Here is a 23,102-nt window from a genome sequence, read left to right as displayed (position 1 = left end):
TGAATTGAATCATGAACTGAAATAACAAATAAAGGCGACTTCCAAAAAGTGGCAGGTGAGAGGGAAATTTCATGGTGATTTTTGTGATTAGCAGCACAAGATCCATAAGATACACCCAAAAGTATTGAGGAATCAAAATCTTTGTTGTCTAATGTGGTTAGTCTGAACAACTGAACTTCTTTATTATGTTTGCATGTATCACGGGAACCTCTTGATCATATGGGAAAAAATGAAAAAGGGTGACAAATACAGAACTGAAGGTATTATTTTTCAGTGCAGTATATGAAATAAGGTAGATGATCTTGTAGCGCAGTTAGAGATTGGAAGGTATGATGTTGTGGTTATCACAGAGTCATTGCTGAAAAACAATTGTAGTTGGGAGCTTAATATCCAAGGATACAAAATCTATTGAAAGGACAGGCAGGTAGGCATAGGAGGAGGAGTAAAAGAGAGGCAAGAGTAGATATTGGACAGGTGGAAAATGACAATGGAGAGATATTAATGGGAGACAAGGAAATGGTGGATGAACTGAATATTTTGCATCAGTGTGCACCATGGAAGACACTAGTAGTGTGCTAGAAGTTCGAGAGTATCAAGGGGCAGTTGCTATTACTAGGGAGATGGTGCTTGGGAAACTGAAAGGTCTGAAGGTAGATAAGTCACCTGGACCAGATGGACTACACCCCAGGGTTCTAAAAGAGATTGTGGAGGCATTAGTAATGATCTTTTAAGAATCAGTAGATTCTGGCATGCCTCCGGAGGACTGGAAAATTGCAAATGTCACTCCACTCTTCAAAAAGGGAGGGAGACAGGAGAAAGGAAATTATAGGCCAGTTACTCTGACCTCAATGGTTGGGAAGGTGTTGGAGTCAATTGTTAAGGATGTGGTTTCAGGGTACTTGGAGGCACATGATAAAAATAGGTCGAAGTCAGCATGGTTTCCTTAAGGAAAAATCTTGCATGACAAATCTGTTGGAATTCTTTGAAGAAATAACAAGCAGGATAGACAAAGAAGCATCAGCTTATGTAGCATACTTGGATTTTCACAAGGCCTTTGACAAGGTGCCGCACATGAGGCTGTTAAACAAGTTAAGAGCCCAGGGTATTACAGGAAAGATACTTGCATGGATTGGCAGGAGGCAAAGAGTGGGACTAAGGGAATCCTTTTCTGGTTGGTTGTCAGTGACTAGTGGTGTTCCATAAGGGTCTGTATTGGGACGACTTCTTATGTTGTATGTCATCAATTTGGATGATGAAATTGATGATTTTGTGATCAAGTTTGCAAATGATATGAAGATAGTTGGAGGAGAAGGTAATATTGAGGAAGCAGAGAGGCTGCAGAAGGATTTACACTGATTAAGAGAATGGGCAAAGAAGTGACAAATGAAATATAGTGTTGGGAAGTGTATGGTCATGTTCTTTGATCAAAAGAATAAAAGCATATACTGTTTTCTAAACAGGGAGAAAATTCAAAAATCCGAGGTGCAAAGGGACTTGGGAGTCCTCATGCAGGTTTTCCTACAGGTCAATTTGCACGTTGAATTGGTGGTGATGTATGCAAATAGAATATTAGTATTCATTTCAAGAGGACTGGAATATAAAAGCTGAGCCTCTATAAGGCACACGTTCAGCCTTACTTGGAGTATTGTGAGCAGCTGTGGGCCTGTTATTTAAGAAAGGATGTGCTGACACTGGAGAGGGTTCAGAGGAGATTCACAAAAATGATTCCAGGAATGAAAGGATTATAATATGAGCAGCAATCGAAAGTTCTGGGCATGTACTCACTAGAATTTAGAAGAACGAGGGGTCATCTCGTTGAAATCTATTGAATGTTGAAAGGCCTAGATAGAGTGGATGTTATGAGGATGTTTTCTTTGGTGGGGGACTCTAAGACCCGAAGGTACAGCCTCAAAATATAGGGGCGTCCATTTAGAACAGAGATGAGCAGGGATTTATTTAAAAGGGTGGTAAATCTGTGAAATTTGTTGCCGCAGATGGCTGTGGAGGCCAGGCCATTGGGTGCATTTGAGGTGGAGGTTGATTGATTTTTGATTGGTCAGGTGTGAAAGGTTATGGGGAGAAGGCAGGAGAATGGGGTTGGGAGGATGGAGCAGACTCAATGGGCCAAATGGACTAATTCTGCTCCTATGTCTCATGATCTTATGTATCATGGTGCTGGCACATGATAGGTTGCAGTCAGTGACCTTTTTCTGCTGCTCTTGCAGTTTGCTTTAGTTTCTGTATATTATGAGAAGATGTTGCACCAAACCAGATAGTAATGGCTAATGTGAAGATGTTCTCTATGATGGCAGTATAGAATTGCACCAGAATGTTCTGTAGCACACCTATTGTTTACAGGCCCCCAATCTAAAAGATATCCTCCTCTACCATCCTCTTCCTCCTTCCACAAAGCCAGTTGGCTTGCTCACCTTGGATTCCATGTGAATTAACTTCTAAACCAGCCACCCATGAGGAACCTTGTCAAACAACTTCCTGGGGTCCATGTGAAGCTTGTCTACCATTTTGTCTATGTCAATCCTCTATTATATATGAGCGTACCATGCATGTATTAAAAGTTTAGTGTCAATGATAGAATTCAGTGAGAAACTTTTAATAGTGTTTCCTAATTCTAATTATTCTTCACCAGCCTGAAACATATCAATGTTCCTTCATTTCAGAAGAAAACATTGCTATAATTCAGAACTTAATAGCTCAACCCAGCAAGTTGACACACTACCACCATTTCAAAGGTAATTAGTTATCATCAGAAATAATGAACATGCCAGGAACTCAAGTACTTATATGTTTGAAGAAAATAATTATAATGGATGCCATCAAATATCCTTCCTTTCAAAACAGAACCACTTTAGTTTTAAGGAAACATATCTCGCTGCCAATAAGCCACACATTAAGATTGGGTACATACCCTGTTAGTGATTTCTGGCAAATTTCCAATTGCTCCTGTAAGTGAGGAAGAAGCTGCCCCATAATGTCATCTCCTACACAACACTGGACCACAGCTGGAATTTCATGAGCTCGTTGCATAATTTTTATCCATGATTTATCAACATTATGAAAACGTTTTGCTTCCTAGATAAAAGAAATACAATATCATCAGTTACAACTTTACAAGGTAAGAACTTCCCTGGAATGAAGAAATTGCATTGGCATAACTGGAAAATATCAGATCAAAAACAAAGACAGTAATAAAAAATATGGGAAAAAGCACATCAGTTGCTCTACTTTGTGAGGAGTTTGAAAAGATATGGTAAATCTCTATTTACTGGCAAATTTCTATCGATGTACAGTGGAGAGCATTCTGACTGCTTACATCACAGCCCAGTATAGAGGCTCCAATGCACAGGATTGTAAGAGACTGCAGAAGTTTGAAGACTCAGCCAGCTCCAACATGGACTTAACTCTTCCATGAAGGCCATCTTCAAGAGGTGCTGCCTTAAGATGGGGGCATCCATCATTAGGACCTTCACATTCCAGAACATGCCTTTTTCTTTTTACTACCATCAAGGAGGTGGTACAGGAGACTGAAGACCCACATTTAATGATTTGGATTCAGCTTCTTCCCCTCCACTGTGATATTTCTGAATGATCCATGAATGCAAATTCATTATTCCTTTTATTATTTATTTTTTAATTTGTAGTAATTTTATTTCTTTGCACTGTACTGCTGTTGCAAAACAATGAATTTCATGTCAAATAAGGCAGTGATAATAAACCTGATTCTGATTTTGAACTGTCAAGAAGCATCTGTGGAGCTAGGACCCAAATCATACATCAATAATATTTTATCAGAACCAGGAAAAGTAGTTAACCTGTGTGGAGGTGCACATAGAGTTGGTAGGTAAAATGAACAAAAATAAAGTCTATGATAGGTAGAATCTCAGAAATATGACAAAAGTCATGGTGTATCATCTCAGAAAGGATGTTGAAAGTTGATAGATTGTAGATAATCTTATGCTTTTGATCATCAGACAAAGTTAGTTTCCAATACATTATTAATTCTTTCAACAGCCAGCAGGAACCTGCGAAGGATACACTGAAAAATTACACTTAGTTGTGAGAATAGAAAAGTAGTGCAAGGGGAAATTTCAATTTTCCTGGTATTTACTGAGTCAGTTCTGCACCCAATTGTACAACTTACTTTGAATCCCTACCTCCGGTAATTTGGTTATTAACCTCCAGTGGGGTACCTAGTCAAAAACCTTCTAAAAGTCAAAGTAAATGATACCAACTTGTCTACTATTATGAATTTTAGTTGCCTCTTCATAGAACTCCAGCATATTAGTAAAACATGATTTCCCCTTTCTGAACCCATACTGGCTTTCTGCTAACGTGCCTGTTCTTATCAGCTTCTTTCCAATCTCATTCTTTATTAATGTTTCCATTATCTGACCTATGATACACGTGTACGAGGTCTTTCTTTTTACTGTGGACGGGGTTTTTGGCGGGGAGTCGGAGGAGAGACGAGGAGGACGGCAGACGTGCGGAGAGGCTCTGGTCGATCACTTCTGGTGGTCCCGAGCCGTGAGTCGACAGGATTCAGGTGGTCGTCCGGATTCGATTGAGCTCCAACGGTTGCGCGTGAAGAACTTGGACTTTGATAAGTGTTGGCGCCTTTTTTTTCCATTACTTCCCTTTCTGTATCGAATTTATATTAATGTCATAGAATTAGTAATATCTATAAAGTGTACTTATTAAAATTTACTGGGTGTGCTGGCTGATGATTGATGTTTGGGCTTGATTCGGGCGGCAACCGACCCTGTGGGGAGCGTTGAGGCAGGTGCTGGGTGGGATTTCCCCTAGACATATACGAGCCAATATAACGGAACGTTAGTTAAGCTAACTAGTCTATAGTTACGAGGGTCAGTACCGTCACTTTTCTTCAACACCAGGACAACATTAGCTCATTTCCAGTCCTTAGGGAGTTCACTGGTCTTCACTGACTGATGAAAAATACATGTTAGGGGTTTGTATATATAATCACGGAACTCTTTAGGTACCCTTGATATAGGGATGTTATGGTGAGGTTGTATTAGACATTGGTGAGGCCAAATTTTGAGTATTGTGTGCAGTTCTGGTTACCGAACTATAGGAAGGATATCAGAAAGATTGAAAGAGTGCGGAGAAGATTTACTAGGATGTTGCCGGGTCTTCAGGAGTTGAGTTACAGGGATAGATTGAACAGGTTAGAACTTTATTCCTTGGAGCGTAGAAGAATGAGGGGAGATTTGATAGAGGCTTACAAAATTATTAAGGGTATAGACAGAGTAAATGCAAATAGGCTCCTTCCACTTAGATTAGGAGAGATAAATACAAGAGGACATGGCTTTAGGGTGAAAGGGTAAAGGTTTAGGGGGAACATTAAGAGGAACTTCTTCACTCAGAGAGTGGTGGGAGTGTGGAACGGGCTGCCATCTGATGTGCTAAATACGGGCTCACTCTTAAGTTTTAAGAATAAATTGGATAGATACATGGATGAGGGAGGTCTGGAGGGTTATGGACTGGGTGCAGGTCAATGGGACTAGCCGAATAAAGTTCTGGCACAGACTAAAAGGGCTGAATGGCCTTTTCTGTGCTGTAGTGTTCTGTGGTTGTCTGGCCCTGTTTATTTATTAACTTTCATTCTTTTCGACTTAAGCAGGACAACACTTTCTATGATCCCTAAGTCACTTAAAACAACCTTATTTTTCTCTACACTTACAGACATTTTGCTAACATCTTAGCAGGTGAATACTTCAGCAAAATATGAGTTAAGAGAATCCACTGTCCTTTTCTTCATAATTTAATACCTCACTATTAATTCTCATACACTTAACTTCCTCCTTGACTTTTACTACTAAAGTATTGGAAACATAGAAATATGAAAAACCTAAAGCACAATACAGGCTCTTCTGTCCACAATGCTGTGGTGAACATGTACTTACTTTAGAAATTACCTAGGATTACCCACAGCCCTCTATTTTTCTAAACTCTATGTACCTATACAGGAGTCTCTTAAAAGACCCTATCGTATCCGCCTCCATTAGCGTTGGGGCAGCCCATTCCACGCACTCACCACTCTGCATAAAAAACGTACCCCTGACATCTCCTCTGCACCTACTTCCAAGCACCTTAAAAACTGCGCCCTCTTGTGTTAGCCATTTCAGCCCTGGGAAAAAGCCTCTGACTATCCACACGATCAATGCCCCTCATCATCTTATACACCTCTATCAAGTCACCTTTCATCCTCTGTCGCTCTAAGGAGAAAAGGCCATGTTCACTCAACCTATTCTCATAAGGCATGCTGCCCAATCCAGGCAACATCCTTCTAAATCTCTTCTGCACCTTCTCTATATAGTTTCCACATCCTTCCTGTAGTGAGGTGACCAGAACTGAGCACAGCACTCCAAGTGGGGTCTGACCAGAGTCCCATATAGCTCTAACAGTACCTCTTGGCTCTTGAACTCAATCCCACGGTTGATGAGGGCCAATGAACCGTATGCCTCCTTAACCACACAGTCAACCTGTACAGCAGCTTTGAGTGTCTTATGGACTCGGACCCCAAGATCCCTCTGATCCTCCACACTGCCAAGAGTATTACCATTAATACTATATTGTGCCATTATATTTGACCTACCAAAATGAACCAACTCACACTTATGTGGGTTGAACTCCACCTGCCACGTCTCAGCCCAGTTTTGCATCCTATTGATGCCCTGCTGTAACCTCTGTCAGCCCTCCACACTATCCACAACACCCCCAAACTTTGTGTCATCAGCAAATTTACTAACCCATCCCTCCACTTCCTCATTCAGGTTATTTATAAAAATCACAAAGAGAAGGAGTCCCAGAACAGATCCCTGAGGCACACCATTGGTCACCAACCTCCATGCAGAATATGACCCGTCTACAACTACTGTTTGCCTTCTGTGGGAAAGCCAGTTCTGGATCCACAAAGCAAGGTCCCCTTGGATCCCATGCCTCCTTACTTTCTCAATAAGCCTTGCATGGGGTACTTTATCAAATACTAAAATCCATATGCACTACATCTACTGCTCTACCTTTGTCAACGTGTTTAGTCACATCCTCAAAAAAATCAGTCAGGCTCGTAAGGCACCACCTGCCTTTGACAAAGCCATGCTGACTATTCCTGATCATATTATGCTTCTCCAGATGGTCATAAATCCTGCCTCTCAGGATCTTCTCCATCAACTTACCAACCACTGAAGTAAGAGTCACTGGTCTATAATTTCCTGGGCTACCTCCACTCCCTTTCTTGAATAAAGGAACAACATCTGCAACCCTCCAATCCTCCAGAACCTCTTCCGTCACTATTGATGATGCAAAGGTCATTGCCAGAGGCACAAAGATTACTGAAAAAGATCTTGGGGTCAATTTTTGGCATTATCAGCAACGTCCTTCTGAACCTGCCTTTTTGGCAATCAGAATTTCCCTCTTGACTATATTTTCATATGCCCTATGGTATGTCATTACTGTACTGTGTATTCTATAGCTGTCTTTTCCTCAATAATTTTTATGTATATCTTTATTCATCCATGGTAGTTGATCTATTGTTTTTATTGCTTCTCCTGACCCTTGGGTATGAACATTTACTGCACTTTGTGTATTACCTCTTTAAATCAACCCCATTGCTCCTCAAGTCACTCAACGTCAAGCAGTTCCTTCCAGTTTACCTTCTGAAGTCTTTGCCACATCGGCACAAACTTTATTTTCTGAGATTCAATTTAACTGCTTAGATTTTTACTGATATACTCTCCCAAAGAGTTTATTAGTAAACAAGATGAGCCCAGTAACCAAAGTAGCAGTTGAAAGCATTTTGGGTGCAGTGACCACCATTCTTTTAGTTTTAAAGTAGTTATTGAAAAAAATAGAACAGATCTACAGGGTGACTATTGCTGTTCCGTTGTTCAAGAAGCAAAGCAAGGATAGGCGAGGGAAATACAGGCTGGTGAGCCTAACTTCCATTGTAGGGAAGTTACTGAAGGGAATTCCAAGGGCTAAGATCTACCATCACTTGAATAGTCAAGGCTTGATCATGTGTAGTCAGCATGGGAAGTCATGTCTGACAAATCTTTTTAGGAGTTTTTTTAAAGAGGTAACATAGGGATTTCATTTATCACATTGTCCAATCTTCCTGCTTGACATAGGGTTCTTACATTCTAAGTGGCAATAATTTTCTTTTGTGTTACCTGAATTTTATGAGCAGTAGCTTGATGACGGTCGGGGATCCCCTGCTGATCAGAATCAACCCTACCAAGCGAAGCATCTTCAAAATTGTCTTGAAGATCCTCTTGATGCTGTTGTTGTGTGATACATTTTGTGAGTTTGACCATGGTTTTCTCAGCAGATAGATTCTAGGAAACCTAGTATCTAGCAACAGTGGTTTACTGTTGCCTACCATTGGGCGAACTGAAGAAATCGCCATTTCTCTTCCCAAATGTTCATCCGCCTGTACTATAGCTGTTGACTTTTGAGGTCCTAGCTCATCCGCCTTCTCCGTCATAAGTTCAGTTGCTGAACCTGCCAGATGTGCTGTTGGCCTTCACTCGTATCCTGTGCAGGAACCCGTGCAGGGGCTACCATTCCAGGTCAGAGCAGCCCTGGGAGCAATGAATGACTAAGGGGTAACTCCACTTTCCCCAAAGCTCTGAAAGTCCCCAATCAGAGTCTCATCACCAGTTGCAGTTTAGAGTCATACCCAGGACAAATCAAGCAGGAAGATTTGACAATGTGATAAATGAAATGGAAAGACTAAAAATATAACATCATGGGAATTAGCAAAGTTCGTTGGATAGGTGCTGGAACATGTCAGAATAGAAATAAAAGGCCTAGGGTTCATCTCAAAACTTTGCAATTAGACAAGGAAAAGGGGGGGGATGGGGCCTGCCTTCTCTCAGAGATTATTATTTTGCAGCACAGTTGAGAGCTGTGATATGCAGGTGCAACCCATCATATGACGCTCAATGGAAAAACATTGAGGAGAGGATACTTTCCATTTCCATACAGGCAAGTTTGGCTGATAACAACCTACAAAGTTACATAAATACTATTGATAACCCATGGGTGAAATGGACTCTTAAAATATGGAAAACTATTATAAAAGAATATAAATGAGAGAGACATTGCAATTCTTAAATGGTGTGCATATGACTCGGATTTTACACCGAATAAACTGGATGCTAGATTTAAGGACTGGACAGCTAAAGGAATAACAGCTATTTGCAATATGATGAAAGAAGGAACACTGTTCAGTTTTCAAATGCTCAAAGAGAAACACTTATTAGAAAAACAAGACTTTTACCAGTATTTACAGATGCGACAGTATGTTAACAGGACGGTTAAAAATGTAACCAAGGCAAGTACATGTCTGATAGAGCTATTTAGAAAAGCATATAAATTCAGACAATGGTAGTAGAATCATTTCAAGCGTGCATAAGGGTTTGTCAAATCTTAAAACACATTGGACTTTATACATTAAAACAAAATGGGAGAAGGAAGGAGGGATAATAATATCTGAGGAATACTGGACAATAATATGGAGGTATCAATGGAAGTGTACCAGTTCACAGAAATGGAGGGAGTTCGGGTGGAAAAACTTGATAAGATATTTTATTACGCCCTCTCAGAAATCCCATTATGATAGTAACCCCCCCCCCCCCGTTTGCTGGAGAAATTGTGGAAATCAAAATGCAAACCATTATCATATTTTCTGGGAATACCCCGTTATAGAAACATAGAAACATAGAAAATAGGTGCAGGAGTAGGCCGTTCGGCTCTTCGAGCCTGCATCGCCATTTATTATGATCATGGCTGATCATCCAACTCAGAACCCTGCCCCAGCCTTCCCTCCATACCCCCTGATCCCCGTAGCCACAAGGGCCATATCTAACTCCCTCTTAAATATAGCTAATGAACTGGCCTCAACTGTTTCCTGTGGCAGAGAATTCCACAGGTTCACCACTCTCTGTGTGAAGAAGTTTTTCCTAATCTCGGTCCTAAAAGGCTTCCCCTTTATCCTCAAACTGTGACCCCTCGTTCTGGATTTCCCCAACATTGGGAACAATCTTCCTGCATCTAGCCTGTCCAATCCCTTTAGGATTTTATACGTTTCAATCAGATCCCCCCTCAATCTTCTAAATTCCAACGAGCACAAGCCCAGTTCATCCAGTCTTTCTTCATATGAAAGTCCTGCCATTCCAGGAATCAATCTGGTGAACCTTCTTTGTACTCTCTCTATGGCAGGGATGTCTTTCCTCAGATTAGGGGACCAAAACTGCACACAATACTCCAGGTGTGGTCTCACCAAGGCCTTGTACACCTGCAGTAGTACCTCCCTGCTCCTGTACTCGAATCCTCTCGCTATAAATGCCAGCATACCATTCGCCTTTTTCACCGCCTGCTGTACCTGCATGCCCACTTTCAATGACTGGTGTATAATGACACCCAGGTCTCGTTGCACCTGCCCTTTTCCTAATCGGCCACCATTCAGATAATAATCTGTTTTCTTATTTTTGCCACCAAAGTGGATAACTTCACATTTATTCACATTAAATTGCATCTGCCATGAATTTGCCCACTCACCCAACCTATCCAAGTCACTCTGCATCCTCTTAGCATCCTCCTCACAGCTAACACTGCCACCCAGCTTCGTGTCATCCGCAAACTTGGAGATGCTGCATTTAATTCCCTCATCCAAGTCATTAATATATATTGTAAACAACTGGGGTCCCAGCACTGAGCCTTGCGGTACCCCACTAGTCACCGCCTGCCATTCTGAAAAGGTCCCGTTTATTCCCACTCTTTGCTTCCTGTCTGCTAACCAATTCTCTATCCACATCAATACCTTACCCCCAATACCGTGTGCTTTAAGTTTGCACACTAATCTCCTGTGTGGGACCTTGTCAAAAGCATTTTGAAAATCCAAATATACCACATCCACTGGTTCTCCCCTATCCACTCTACTAGTTACATCCTCAAAAAATTCTATGAGATTCGTCAGACATGATTTTCCTTTCACAAATCCATGCTGACTTTGTCCGATGATTTCACCGCTTTCCAAATGTGCTGTTATCACATCTTTGATAACTGACTCCAGCAGTTTCCCCACCACCGACGTTAGGCTAACCGGTCTATAATTCCCTGGTTTCTCTCTCCCTCCTTTTTTAAAAAGTGGGGTTACATTAGCCACCCTCCAATCCTCAGGAACTAGTCCAGAATCTAACGAGATTTGAAAAATTATCACTAATGCATCCACTATTTCTTGGGCTACTTCCTTAAGCACTCTGGGGTGCAGACCATCTGGCCCTGGGGATTTATCTGCCTTCGATCCCTTCAATTTACCTAACACCACTTCCCTACTAACATGTATTTCGCTCAGTTCCTCCATCTCACTGGACCCTCTGTCCCTCTGTCCCCTACTATTTCCGGAAGATTATTTATGTCCTCCTTAGTGAAGACAGAACCAAAGTAATTATTCAGTTGGTCTGCCATGTCCTTGCTCCCCATAATCAATTCACCTGTTTCTGTCTGTAGGGGACCTACATTTGTCTTTACCAGTTATCAAAGACTGTTGGAGTGGGATACATAATGCCCTGCAAGACATCTTTAAATGTGAGATACCCTTAGAGAGTAACACCATATATTTTGGGTATGTACCTCAAGAATGGTTGAAAATATTTAATAAATATTTAATGAATGTACTGCTGGTGGCTGGTAAAAGACCCTTACCAGGAAATGGTCATCACAGGAGAGCCCAACTTTAAATGTATGGATGGAAATTAAATGGACATTTACAAAATGGAGAAGATAACAGCATCTGTTAATCATAAGTTGGAACAATTTTATTCATACTGGGAAAAATGGTTTAACTACATAACACCTCATAGGCCTTTTTTATTCTCACAAGTCAATGCATATGTTGTAAAAAAAAGATCACTCCCTACTCTGTACATAGTTTTCTTCTTTCGATTGTTCTTTCTTTCCTCTCTACAAGTGTATACCTCAGATAAATGTTATGTGGAGATTTGTGTCACCTATGATTATATGATATATATGTACAGTATCTGAAATACATCTTATGGAAATGTTTGTTTGATGATGAAATTCAATATAAAATAAATTACAAAAAAAGGATATAAATAAAACACTAATTTATTCTTGTGGAACATCCTATATGAATGGAGTAGGAATTCTTATGGATGAAAACATGGCAAAAAGTGTTTCAGGACATTGGGCAATATCAGAAAGAGTGCTCCTTCTTAGATCCAGAGGACAACCATTTGATTTAGCAATTATACAGGTATATGCACCAACAACAGATGGAACAAATGAGGATATAGGTAAATTCTATGAAGAGCTTGAACAAACAAAGAATGGATGCAAATCTCAAGATATTCTTATTGTAATGGGAGATCTAAATGCTAAAGTAGGACAAGGTTCTGATAGAAATACCATAGCAAAATTTGGACTAGGGGAAAGAAATGAAAGAGGTGAGAAATGGGTAGAATGGTGCAAGACAAATAATCAGGTCATTATGAATACCTACTTTAAAAACCATCCAAGAGGCTTGTGGACCTGAAAAAGTCCAGGTGATAATCAAATGGACTTTATTGCTATAAACCAAAGATTTAGAAACTCAGTGACTCAATGCAAAACATATCCAGGTGCAGACTGTAATAGTGACCATAACCCAGTAGTATGTCATGTAAAAGTAAAAAACTAAAGAAGCAAAAACCTGAACAATCCCTTGACTACTTGCAATTAATTAAAGAAGAAAACTTAAGACAAAAATTTACAATTGAAGTAAGGAAGAAGAAAGTCTAGAAATAGAATCTGTTGAAGATGATAGCAATCATGTAGAAATGAAATTTTACTCTCCAAAGGATGCCTTGGTAGAATCAGCAAAGTCAGTGATTCCTAAAAAAGAAAAAAGCACAAAGAATAAATGCATGACAGATGAAATCAAAAATCTGATGGAAGAAAGGAGACGGAAGAAAGCAAATCCTATAAGAATATAAGTCCTAAGATAAAAAAGTTAAAAGTTTATGTCAAAAAGCCAAAGAAGAATGGTTAAACCAGGAAAGTGAGTAAATAGAAAGAATCCCTATTACTGATCCAAAAAGGTTACATCAACAAATCAAAAATATCACTGGTAAAAAGCTCCTCTGTTCTTCAGGTTGATGTTTGAAAGCAAAGGACGGTACCATTATCATGGAAAAAGATGAGATTATGAACAGATGGACTGAGTATATTCAGGAATTGTTTGAAGATGATTGAGGTGAAAAATCAGAAATTAAGAAAAACATTGAAGGTCCAAGTATTTTAAAATCTGAAGTTCGTAATGCAATAAATAAGATGAAGAAAGGAAAGGCAGCAGGTCCTGATGAATTAGTAATAGAACAAGTTATCGCCCTTGAAGATTATGGAATTGAGAAACTTATTGATTTAATCAATGACATTTATGAGACTGGAATAATACCAGAAGAGATGAAAAAAATCAGTATTTATCACTCTTCCTAAGAAACCTGGAGCAATAGAATGTGAATTACATAGGACCATAAGTTTAATGAGTCATATCGCCAAGATACTTCTAAGAATTTTGATAACAAGAGCTAAAAGTAAGATACAAGCTGAAATAGGTAAAGAGCAATGTGGTTTTGTGAAAGAAAAAGGTACGAGAAACGCAATATTGATGTTAAGGATACTATCGGAACGAGCTATTCAAGTGCAAAAAGATTTGTTTGTTTGTTTTATCGACTACACAAAAGCATTTGATAAAGTGAAGCACAATGTTATTTGAAATATTACAGAAAACTCTAGATCTAGATTCGAAAGACCTCCACCTAATCAGAAATCTGTGCTGGGAACAAACCGCCGCTGTAAGAATAGATGGAGAAGTGAGTCAGTTTACGAAAATCAAGAGAGGCATTAGACAAGGCTGTGTTTTCTCCTCTGATTTACAAACGTTTAATGTGTACAGTGAAACAATATTACAAAAAAAATAAGAGACAACTTGGGAATCAAAGTTAGCGGTGAAAACATCAACAATTTCACATATGCAGATGGCACTGTGTTAATTGCAAGTACGGAGGAAGAACTACAAAACTTAATTGATATAATTGTTGAAGAAAGTGCAAAAATGGGTCTATCTATCAATTGCAAAAAGACAGAATGTATGGTGATACCCAAAAAGAAGGAGAATCCTATCTACAGGCTGAGAATAAACGGGGAAGACATAAAACAAGTACAGAACTTTGGCTACTTAGGAAGCTGGGTGACATCAGATGGCAGGTGTGACATGGACATCAAAAGAAGAATAGGGATGGCAAAAGACACCTTTACGAGAATGAAGAGCATACTGACCAATACTAAACTAGGCATGACAACCCACCTTAGAGTACTGAAATGTTACGTTTATCCAGTTATGTTATATGGATCAGAATGTTGGACAATATCTAGTAACATGAGGAAACAAATTGTAGCAGCAGAGATGTGGTTTTTGAGGAGGATGCAAAGAATATCATGGATGAAACAAATATCTAACGAGGATGTCATGAACAGAGCAAACACAAAAAGAGAAATAATGTATGAGATCATGAAAAGGCAATGCAACTTCATTGGACATATGATTAGGAAAGAGGAGTTAGAACGCACGGTAATTATGGGAAAGATTGAAGGGAAGAAAGCAAGAGGAAGACAAAGACAAATGATGATGGAGACAGCAGCCAGAGAACTGGAAATGAATACAAATGAATTGATCCACTTGACCCGAAACGGAAGTGTGTGGGCCATGGCAGTCAAAGCTCAAACTGGCCATGGCACTTGATGATGATGAACTTAGGGATAGATGAAGGCAGGGCAGTGGGGTTGGCTATATGGACTTGAGTAAGGCTTTTGATCAGGTCTCGCATGTCAGGCTGATATGGACGCAAGGGATTCAAGGCAAGCTGGTGAAGTGGATTCTGAATTGGCTCAATATGAAGCTGAAGGTGATGGTTGAAGGTCAATTCTCTGACTGAAGGACGTGGCTAGAGGGATGCACAAGGTCGCTGTCAAGATCTTCAGTATTCATAACATATGCAAATAAAGTGGATATGAATAATTAGCAAGTTTGCTGATGATTTTAAATTAAGTTCAAAGTAAATTTATTATCCAAGTACATACATGTCACCATATACAACTCTGATATTCATCGTCTTGCATGCATTCACAGTAGATACAAAGAAACATCATAGAATTGATAAAAAAAACTGCACAGGACAAGACGGCTAAGCACCAATCTACAAAAGACAACAAACTGCACAAATGCAATAAATAAGTAAATAAGCAAAAAATATTGAGAACATGAGATGAAGGGTCCTTGAAAGTGAGTCCAGAGGTTGTGGAAACAATTCAGTGTTGGGGTGAGTGAAGTTCAGAGAAGTTATCCCCTCTGGTTCAAGGACTTAATGGTTAAGGGGTAATAACTGTTCCAGAACCTGGTGGTGCAGTTCCTGAGGCTCCTATACTGTCCTCCTGATGGCAGTAGTGAGAAGATAGCATCACCTGGATGGTGGAGGTCCTTGATTATAGATGCTGCTTTCCTTTGACACCACTTCATGCAGATATGCTCAATTGTGGGGAGAGCTTTACTTGTGATTGTCTGAGCCATATCCACCACTTTTTGTAGGCTTTACCATTCAAGGGCTTTGGTGTTTCCCTACTAGGTCGTAATGCAAAGTCACTATATCCTCCACCACACACCAATAGAAGTTTGTCAGAGTTTTAGATGACATCCCGAGTTTTCTCAGATTTCTACAAAAGTAAAGGTGCTGCCGTGCTTTCTCTGTGATGGTATTTATGTGCAGGACCCAGGACAGATTAGCGGGTCTTGTTGAAATTGAAAGCAGGTTTCAATGAATTGTGAAGTGGTCCTGCTCTTTTAGGGAGATGGACTGAGGAACGGCAAATGATTTCTAACTTAGCTAAGTGTGAGGTGATGCATTTTGTACATTCAAACTAGGGTAGAACCTATACAGTAAATGGCAAGGGACTGACAAGTGTTTTGGAATGGAAGGACCTGGAAGTACAAATGCACAGTTCATTGAGAGTGTCTGTGCAAGAAAAAAAAGAAAGAAGATGCTGACTTTTAACTTCCAGGGCATCAAGTTTAGGAGTAGGAACCATGTGTTGCTGTTATATATGTTGTTGGTAAGACTGCATGGAGTATCACCCAATTTGATTTTCTGCCTCTATACTCAGCTTGTATTTTGAATGCCTAGATTAATGCTATTTGTTACCTGTGGTAGTTGTTTGGCAATATCTCCTCCAACAAAAACAGCTTCCAGGTAAATCCACAGATTTTGAACTAAAAGCCACTGTTCTATTATAGTTGTGCACGCTGTCAGACTGTGCACCCAGGTTTGAATATCCTTCTTGTAGTAAGAATTATACCTGTAGCAGAGAAAAACATTTGGGAAAGTATAAGTGGATTAGAGTCAATTTTCAGAAAAATACATTTCTATTCAGTGCATTTGCTGAGCCAAAATGAGTTTCAAGTTCAGGGCACTATTAAGACTCTGTTATTTGTTAGAATTATGTTTGAAGAATTGTGGGAAGGCACCCTGAGTATTCTTCTTCAGTCAGATAACACCAATGCGCGCATGGGAGAATGCACGTGTGATTTCACATAATTGTCCCAAATCTGAAAGCTTCATAATCTGATCACACAGAGTCATAAAATATGGAAACAGGCCCTTTGGTCCAACTTGTCCATGCTGACTCTGTTGCTTAGTGAGCAAGTCCTATTTGGGTCCCTGTTTGACCCATACGCCTTTAAATCTTTCTTATCCATCTACTTATCTTAATGGCTTTTAAATGTTGCAAATGTGCCTGCATCAGCCTCTTCTTCTGGCAGTTTATTCTAAATATGCATCAGCCTTTGTGGGATGAAGCCACCTCAGAAGACCCTTTTAAATCGCTTGTATCTGATCTTAAACCTATGCCTCCTTGAGAAAAAGGATTTGTGCTTTCACCTTTTCTATACCCTTTATGATCTTAAACACCTCTATTAGGTCACCCCACAATTTCCTACATTCCAGGGAATAAAGTCCTAACCTAGTCTGTACTACCCTTCCTTGTAACTGAGGCCCCCAAGTCAAGGACACATCTTGATAATCTTTTTCTGCACTCTTTGTACTTTAATAACATCTTTTCTATAACAGGATGACCAAAACTATGCACAGTACTTCAAGTGCAGCCTCTCCAATGTCTTATACACATGACTACAACAGAAATTCCAAACTCTTATACTCAATGCCCTGACTGGTGAAGGCCAGCATGCCAAATACCTTCTTTACACCGTGATGGTGCTTTCAGCGAATTATGCACTTGCATTCCTAGGTCCCTCTGTTCCATAACACTTCCCAGGGACCCACCATTCACTGTGCTACCTGATTACATCTCCCAAAATACAAGACTTCACATTTATCTGGTTTGAAAATCATTTGCCAGTTCTTAGCCCAATACTTAGCTGATCAAGATCTCCCTGTGATGCTACTCTGTTTACAACACCACCAATTTTAGTATCAAACTTACTAACCATGCCTTATACATTTATATCCAAATCATTCACATAAATTACAAACAACAAAGGATCCAGTACCAACCACTGTGGCATTGGCCTTCAGTCTGAGAAACAATCTTTGACCACCACCCTCTGCTTCTACCACTGACCCAACTATAAAATACATTCAGCTATCTCTTTCTGGATGATAAGAGAGTGTACAGGAGTGAGATATATCAGCTAGCTAAGTGGTGTCACTGCAACAACCTTGCACTCAACGTCCGTAAGAGCAAAGAACTAATTGTGGATTTCAGGAAGGGTAAGATGTGGGAATACGTACCAGTCCTCTTGGAGGAATCAGAAGTGGAAAAAGTGAGCAATTTCAAGCTTCTAGCTCCTAGGTGTCAATACCTCTGAGGATCTATCCTGGGCCCAGCATATCGTTGCAGCTACAAAGAAGGCATGAATGTGGCTATATTTCGTATGGAATTTGAGGAGATTTGGTATGTCCATAAGCCATAAGACAGTGGAGAAGAATTAGGCCATTTTGACCCATTGAGTCTGCTCCACCATTCAATCATGGCTGATCCTTTTCCAACCCCCCCGCCCTATCCCCAGCCTTCTCCCCATAACCTTTGATGCCATGTCCAAACAAGAACCTGATAAGCTCTGCCTAAATACACCCAACGACCTGGCTTTCAGAGCTGGCTGTGACAAAAAAAATTCCACAAATTCACCACCCTCTGGCTAAAGAAATTTCTCCTCATCTCTGTTTTAGGACATAGAACATAGAAATCTAGAGCACATTACAGGCCTTTTGGCTCACAATTTTGTTCTGACCATGTAATCCACTCTAGAAATTGCCTAGGATTTCCATACCGCCTAGCCCTCTATTTTTCTAAGCTCCATGTACCTATCTAAGAGGCTCTTAAAAGACCCTATTGTATCCGCTTCCACCACTGCCACCTGCAGTGCATTCCATGCATCCACCACTCTCTCTGTGAAAAGTTACCCCTGACATCCCTTCGGTACCCATTTCCAAGCCATCAAGTTAGCCATTACAACCCTGGGAAAAATCCTCTGGTTATCTACACGATCAATGCCCCTCATCATCTTATACACATCTATCAGGTCACCTCTCATCCTCCGTCGCTCCAAGGAGAAAGGGCCAAGTTCACTCAACCTATTCTCATAAGGCATGCTCTCCAATCCAGGAAACATCCTCTTAAAACTCCTCTGGCTCTCTCTATAGTATCTACATCCTTCCTGTAATGAGGTGACCAGAACTGAACATAATACTCCAAGTGGGGTCTGACCAAGGTCTTATATAGCTGTAAGATTACTTCATGGCTCTTGAATTTAATCCTACGGTTGATTAATGCCAACAAACCATATGCCTTCTTAACAACACTGTCAATCTGTGCAGCAGCCATTAATATATTCTGTTTTCAACTTTGACCTACCAAAATGAACCACTTCACACTTATCTGGGTTAAAGTCCATCTGCCACTTCTTAGCCCAGTTTTGCATCCTATCAATGTCCCGCTGTTACCTCTGACAACCCTCAAGACTATCCACAACACCCCAGCCCCTGTGTCATCAGCAAACTTACTAACCCGCCCACTACTTCTTTATCCACGTCATTTATAAAAATCACAAAGCGGAGGGTCCCAGAAAGGACCCCTGTGGACCAGACCTCCATGCAGAGTACAAACCATCTACAACCACCCTTTGCCTTGAATGGACGCCCCTCTATCCTGAGGCAGTGCCCTCTTGTCCTAGACTCCCACACCATAGGAAATATCCTTTCCACATCTACTCTGTCTAGGCCTTTCAACATTTGAAAGGTTTCAATGAGGTTCCCCCCTCATCCATTTGAATATCAGCGAGTATAGACCCAGAGCTATCAAATGTTCTTTGTATGATAACCCTTTCATTCCCGGAATCATCCTTGTGAACCTTCTCTTAATCTCATCCAAAACTGTCCACAATACTCAAGGTGAGACCTCACCAGTGCCTTATAAAGCCTCGGCATCATATCCCTGCTCTTGTATTCTAGACCTCTTGAAATGAATGCTAACATTGCATTTGCCTTCCTAACCACTGACTCATTATGAAAGTTAACCTTTAGGGTGTTCCATGATTCTTTGCATCTCAGGTTTTTAGATTTTCTCCCCATTTAGAAAGTGGTCTGTACATTCATTTCTACTACCAAAGTACGTGACCATTATATTTCATTTGCCACTTTCTTGCCCATTCTCCTAATCTGTCTAAATTCTTCTGCAGCCTACCTCTTTCCTCAACACTACCTGCCCCTCCACCAATCTTTGTATCATCTGCAAACTTGGCAACAAGCCATCTATTCCATCATCTAAATTACTGATATACAGCACAAAAAGGAGCAATCCCAACACTGACCCCTGCGGAACACCACTAGTCACTGGCTGCCAACCAGAAAAGGATCCTTTTATTCCCACTCGCTGCCTCCTACCAATCAGCCAATGCTGTCACAATGCCAGTAACTTTCCTGTAATACCATGGGCTCTTAACTTGGTAAACAGCATCATGTGTGGCACCTTGTCAAAGCTATTCTGAAAGTCCAAATATACAACATCCATTACTATTACTACGTCGACTCAGGCCTAGGGGGCTGGCAACATCCATTGCTTCCCCTTTATCTATTCTACCTGTAATCTCCTCAAATAATTCCAACAGGTTCATCAGGCTAAGGAAACATGTGGAATTTATCCTACCTTATCCTGCATCAGGTAAGGCCACGGGGATTTATTAACCTTAATGCACTCTAAGTCTCCAATACCTCCTCCCTGATAATCCTTATGTTGCCCGAGACACACCATTCATTTCCCCCATTTCCATAGCTTCATCATTTTCTTCGTAGTGTTACGTACCCCGTAACTGGGTTGCCAAACCAGCAGAAATGGACCACTTAGTTGGAGTCTGGTTTAACAGAAACTAATAAAGTTTTATTAAAGAAATAAGTAACACAGTACGCTAATCATAAGGATGTAAATGCAACAGGTTAGCAATGATAATACACACGTGTACACAGAACTAGGGTAACAGGAATCAACTAATCTCTATCGCAGTCTAGGGGTAAAATGATGAATCTTAAGTGATGCAGAGTTCAGTTCAGTTTAGTACAGTTCGCAGTAATCGCTGTTGTGCCATTGGAGTGAGAGAGAGAATGCAAATTTTGATTCAGACAGACCTTTGATGTTCTTCGCAGTTGGCTTTTGGGCGGACCCTTTTTTATGTCTTCTGTGGTCACCGACTGTGACCCCTCCATTCCGGATACAACCATTCTTCCGTGGTTAACCCGGCACCCAGGCAAGGGCAGAAACACACACACCAGGTTCCCACCGATCGTACCCTTTCCACCCTGTGCGTCTATGGTCGGTTCTGCGACCAGACTTCCAAACTCCCACCAACTTGTGGGGCACACCGCTCTTCCTGGGTCTCGTTATCTCGTGATCTCGTGGTGTGTGTTGTGCCTTAGCGAACCTGTTCTTTTTATCCCCCTGCTGGGGTATCGCCTGTCCATCAAACTTCAAACAGTTCAGGTTCAAAGCAACCGGTCTGTCAATATTCTTTCTCGTTAATCTCTCTCTTCTCTCTTATTAGCATTTTGAATGTTCCTCCATTGTCTCACTTATCTCTCTCTCATTAGCATCAACCTTTTGATAACTTGGTTTTTCGTCACACCCCTATCCTTCAAAGGATTTTTACCAGGGTAAAAATTATGGGCATGAATACATTATTAGATACACACTAATATACATGGTCATCAGCTATTTGGCTAATACAGAGAACTTTAAGTTTTCAACACCTTGATAGACAGTCAGCAATCACATTTTCCGTTCCTTTTATGGGTTATTTTAATATCCTCTAAGACCAGGCTCCAACTTAGCAACCTTTTGTTTTTATCCTGCATAGTGGCCAAAAACACTAATGGGTTGTAATCAGTGTAAATTCTCAGTGGTTTCCGTCCCGGACAAATATAACAAAGGTCATCCCACACAAACTTAGCATTCTTTGGTCAGAGTTTAGTAAGAGGAAGGGTAATAGCCGCAAAGTTTTTGCAGAACTTCTGATAGTACCCCACCATCCCCAAGAACCTTCTCAGGGATCTCTTGTCCGTCGGGGTGGGAACTTCAGAGATAGCCCGCACCTTAGCCTGCATTGGAGCCAGCTGCCCTGTCCTACCACAAATCCCATATAAGTGACCTTCGTGTGGCCAAATTCACTTTTTGCAAGGTTCACTGTCAGGCTGGCTTCAGCCAGCTTTTTAAACAGTTCCTCTACTGCCACAATGTGCTCCTCCCACATGTCACTCCAGACCACTAAATCATCAATATACGCTTCTGCGTTCCTTGGCCCTTTTGTCACTGAATTAATCATCCTATAGGGGTGTTGCTTACTAGGCTGACCTGATGTGACAACAACACCATGTACTGTCTCTTTGCATCGCCCCGGGACATCCGGACATACGTGTGCGTGCCGGTTAATTAGCTTCTTCAGCGGCTCGCTCTGTTCGGTGGTTAAGGGAGAGACCTTATCAGCAAAGTTGGCCAAAACAATAGAGTTTTCCCATCTGGTCGGCACCATACTTATCTTTTCAAAATGGGTTTTCCCCTTATCAGGTGGCACCCTAGCCTCATTAATTTCCGTGATAACACTGACTAGGTTTGCTCTCTTATCGTGGCAAGCTGTTAACATATCAATAGTCTGTAACTGTGTTAGCTCACGTCTACAATAGTCAATAGCATCCTTCCTCCTGTGCGGCCAGTAAGACTCTTTCATGATTCTATCGACTGTTTTCCTCACCCCAAAATGTCCACCGATGGGTATCTTGTGGGCCAGGTTAAAAATCTCATCCCTATAAATTTTCGGCACTATCAGCCCCCATTCCTCATCTGCGAGCACGGTACTTGGTCTCCATTTCCTCCTTAGTACTCCCTCCTTCACATAATAGCCCACTGGCTCCCTTTTCAATTCTGCTTCAGAGAGAGCTGTCTCCGTCAAAACCATTAGCTCCTCGTCTCATTCCTGTGCCTGTAGAAATTCCTTCCTTGCTAATGATAAGTCTACCTCAACTCCCTCACTTCCTTCCATTCTACTATGCTCCTCACTTTCTAACCCCTCCTGGTACAAGGCTGGTAAAAACGTCTCAGCTACATCTATATTCACTTCGGCAGCTTTTTTGGACATGCACCAAGTGACTGCGCAAACGGGATAAACCTGTGAGTCCATGGGCGGGGCTTCAATGCTGGCCGGCTGGCTTGTCAGTTTTACTGCTGAGAACACATTTCCGCCGGCGAGGTCACTACCGAGTAAGACATCCACGTCTCCCATCGGTAATTCAGGCCTCACCACTATCGTGACCGGTCCGGAGACCAAGTCGCTTTTTAGGTGTATCTGGTGCAAAGGTACTGCTTCAGTCCCTTTCCCAATGCCTTTTGTCACCCTGACCTCCCCAGTCTGGGTCTCTGAACTAAAGTCTAACACGCTCTTTAAGATCAAT

General features: G+C 41.0%; 1 protein-coding gene across 1 annotated transcript in view; it reads right to left on the bottom strand.

Moving 5' to 3' along the window:
- The window catches only part of LOC134357440 (dynein axonemal heavy chain 8-like), a 1,088,497-nt gene that overhangs the window by 571,637 nt on the left and 493,758 nt on the right, over positions 1-23,102 (bottom strand). Inside the window, exons 37-38 of the mRNA XM_063069028.1 lie at positions 16,296-16,449; positions 2,927-3,090 (exon numbers count right to left, since the gene is read on the bottom strand). Coding sequence (XP_062925098.1) covers positions 2,927-3,090; positions 16,296-16,449 — 318 coding nt within the window. The remainder of the gene's footprint in view (positions 1-2,926; positions 3,091-16,295; positions 16,450-23,102) is intronic.

The sequence above is a fragment of the Mobula hypostoma genome, chromosome 2 (genome assembly GCF_963921235.1).
Source record: "Mobula hypostoma chromosome 2, sMobHyp1.1, whole genome shotgun sequence".
Classification (NCBI taxonomy): Eukaryota; Metazoa; Chordata; class Chondrichthyes; order Myliobatiformes; family Myliobatidae; genus Mobula; species Mobula hypostoma.
This window is presented reverse-complemented; position numbering and strand designations above follow the sequence as displayed.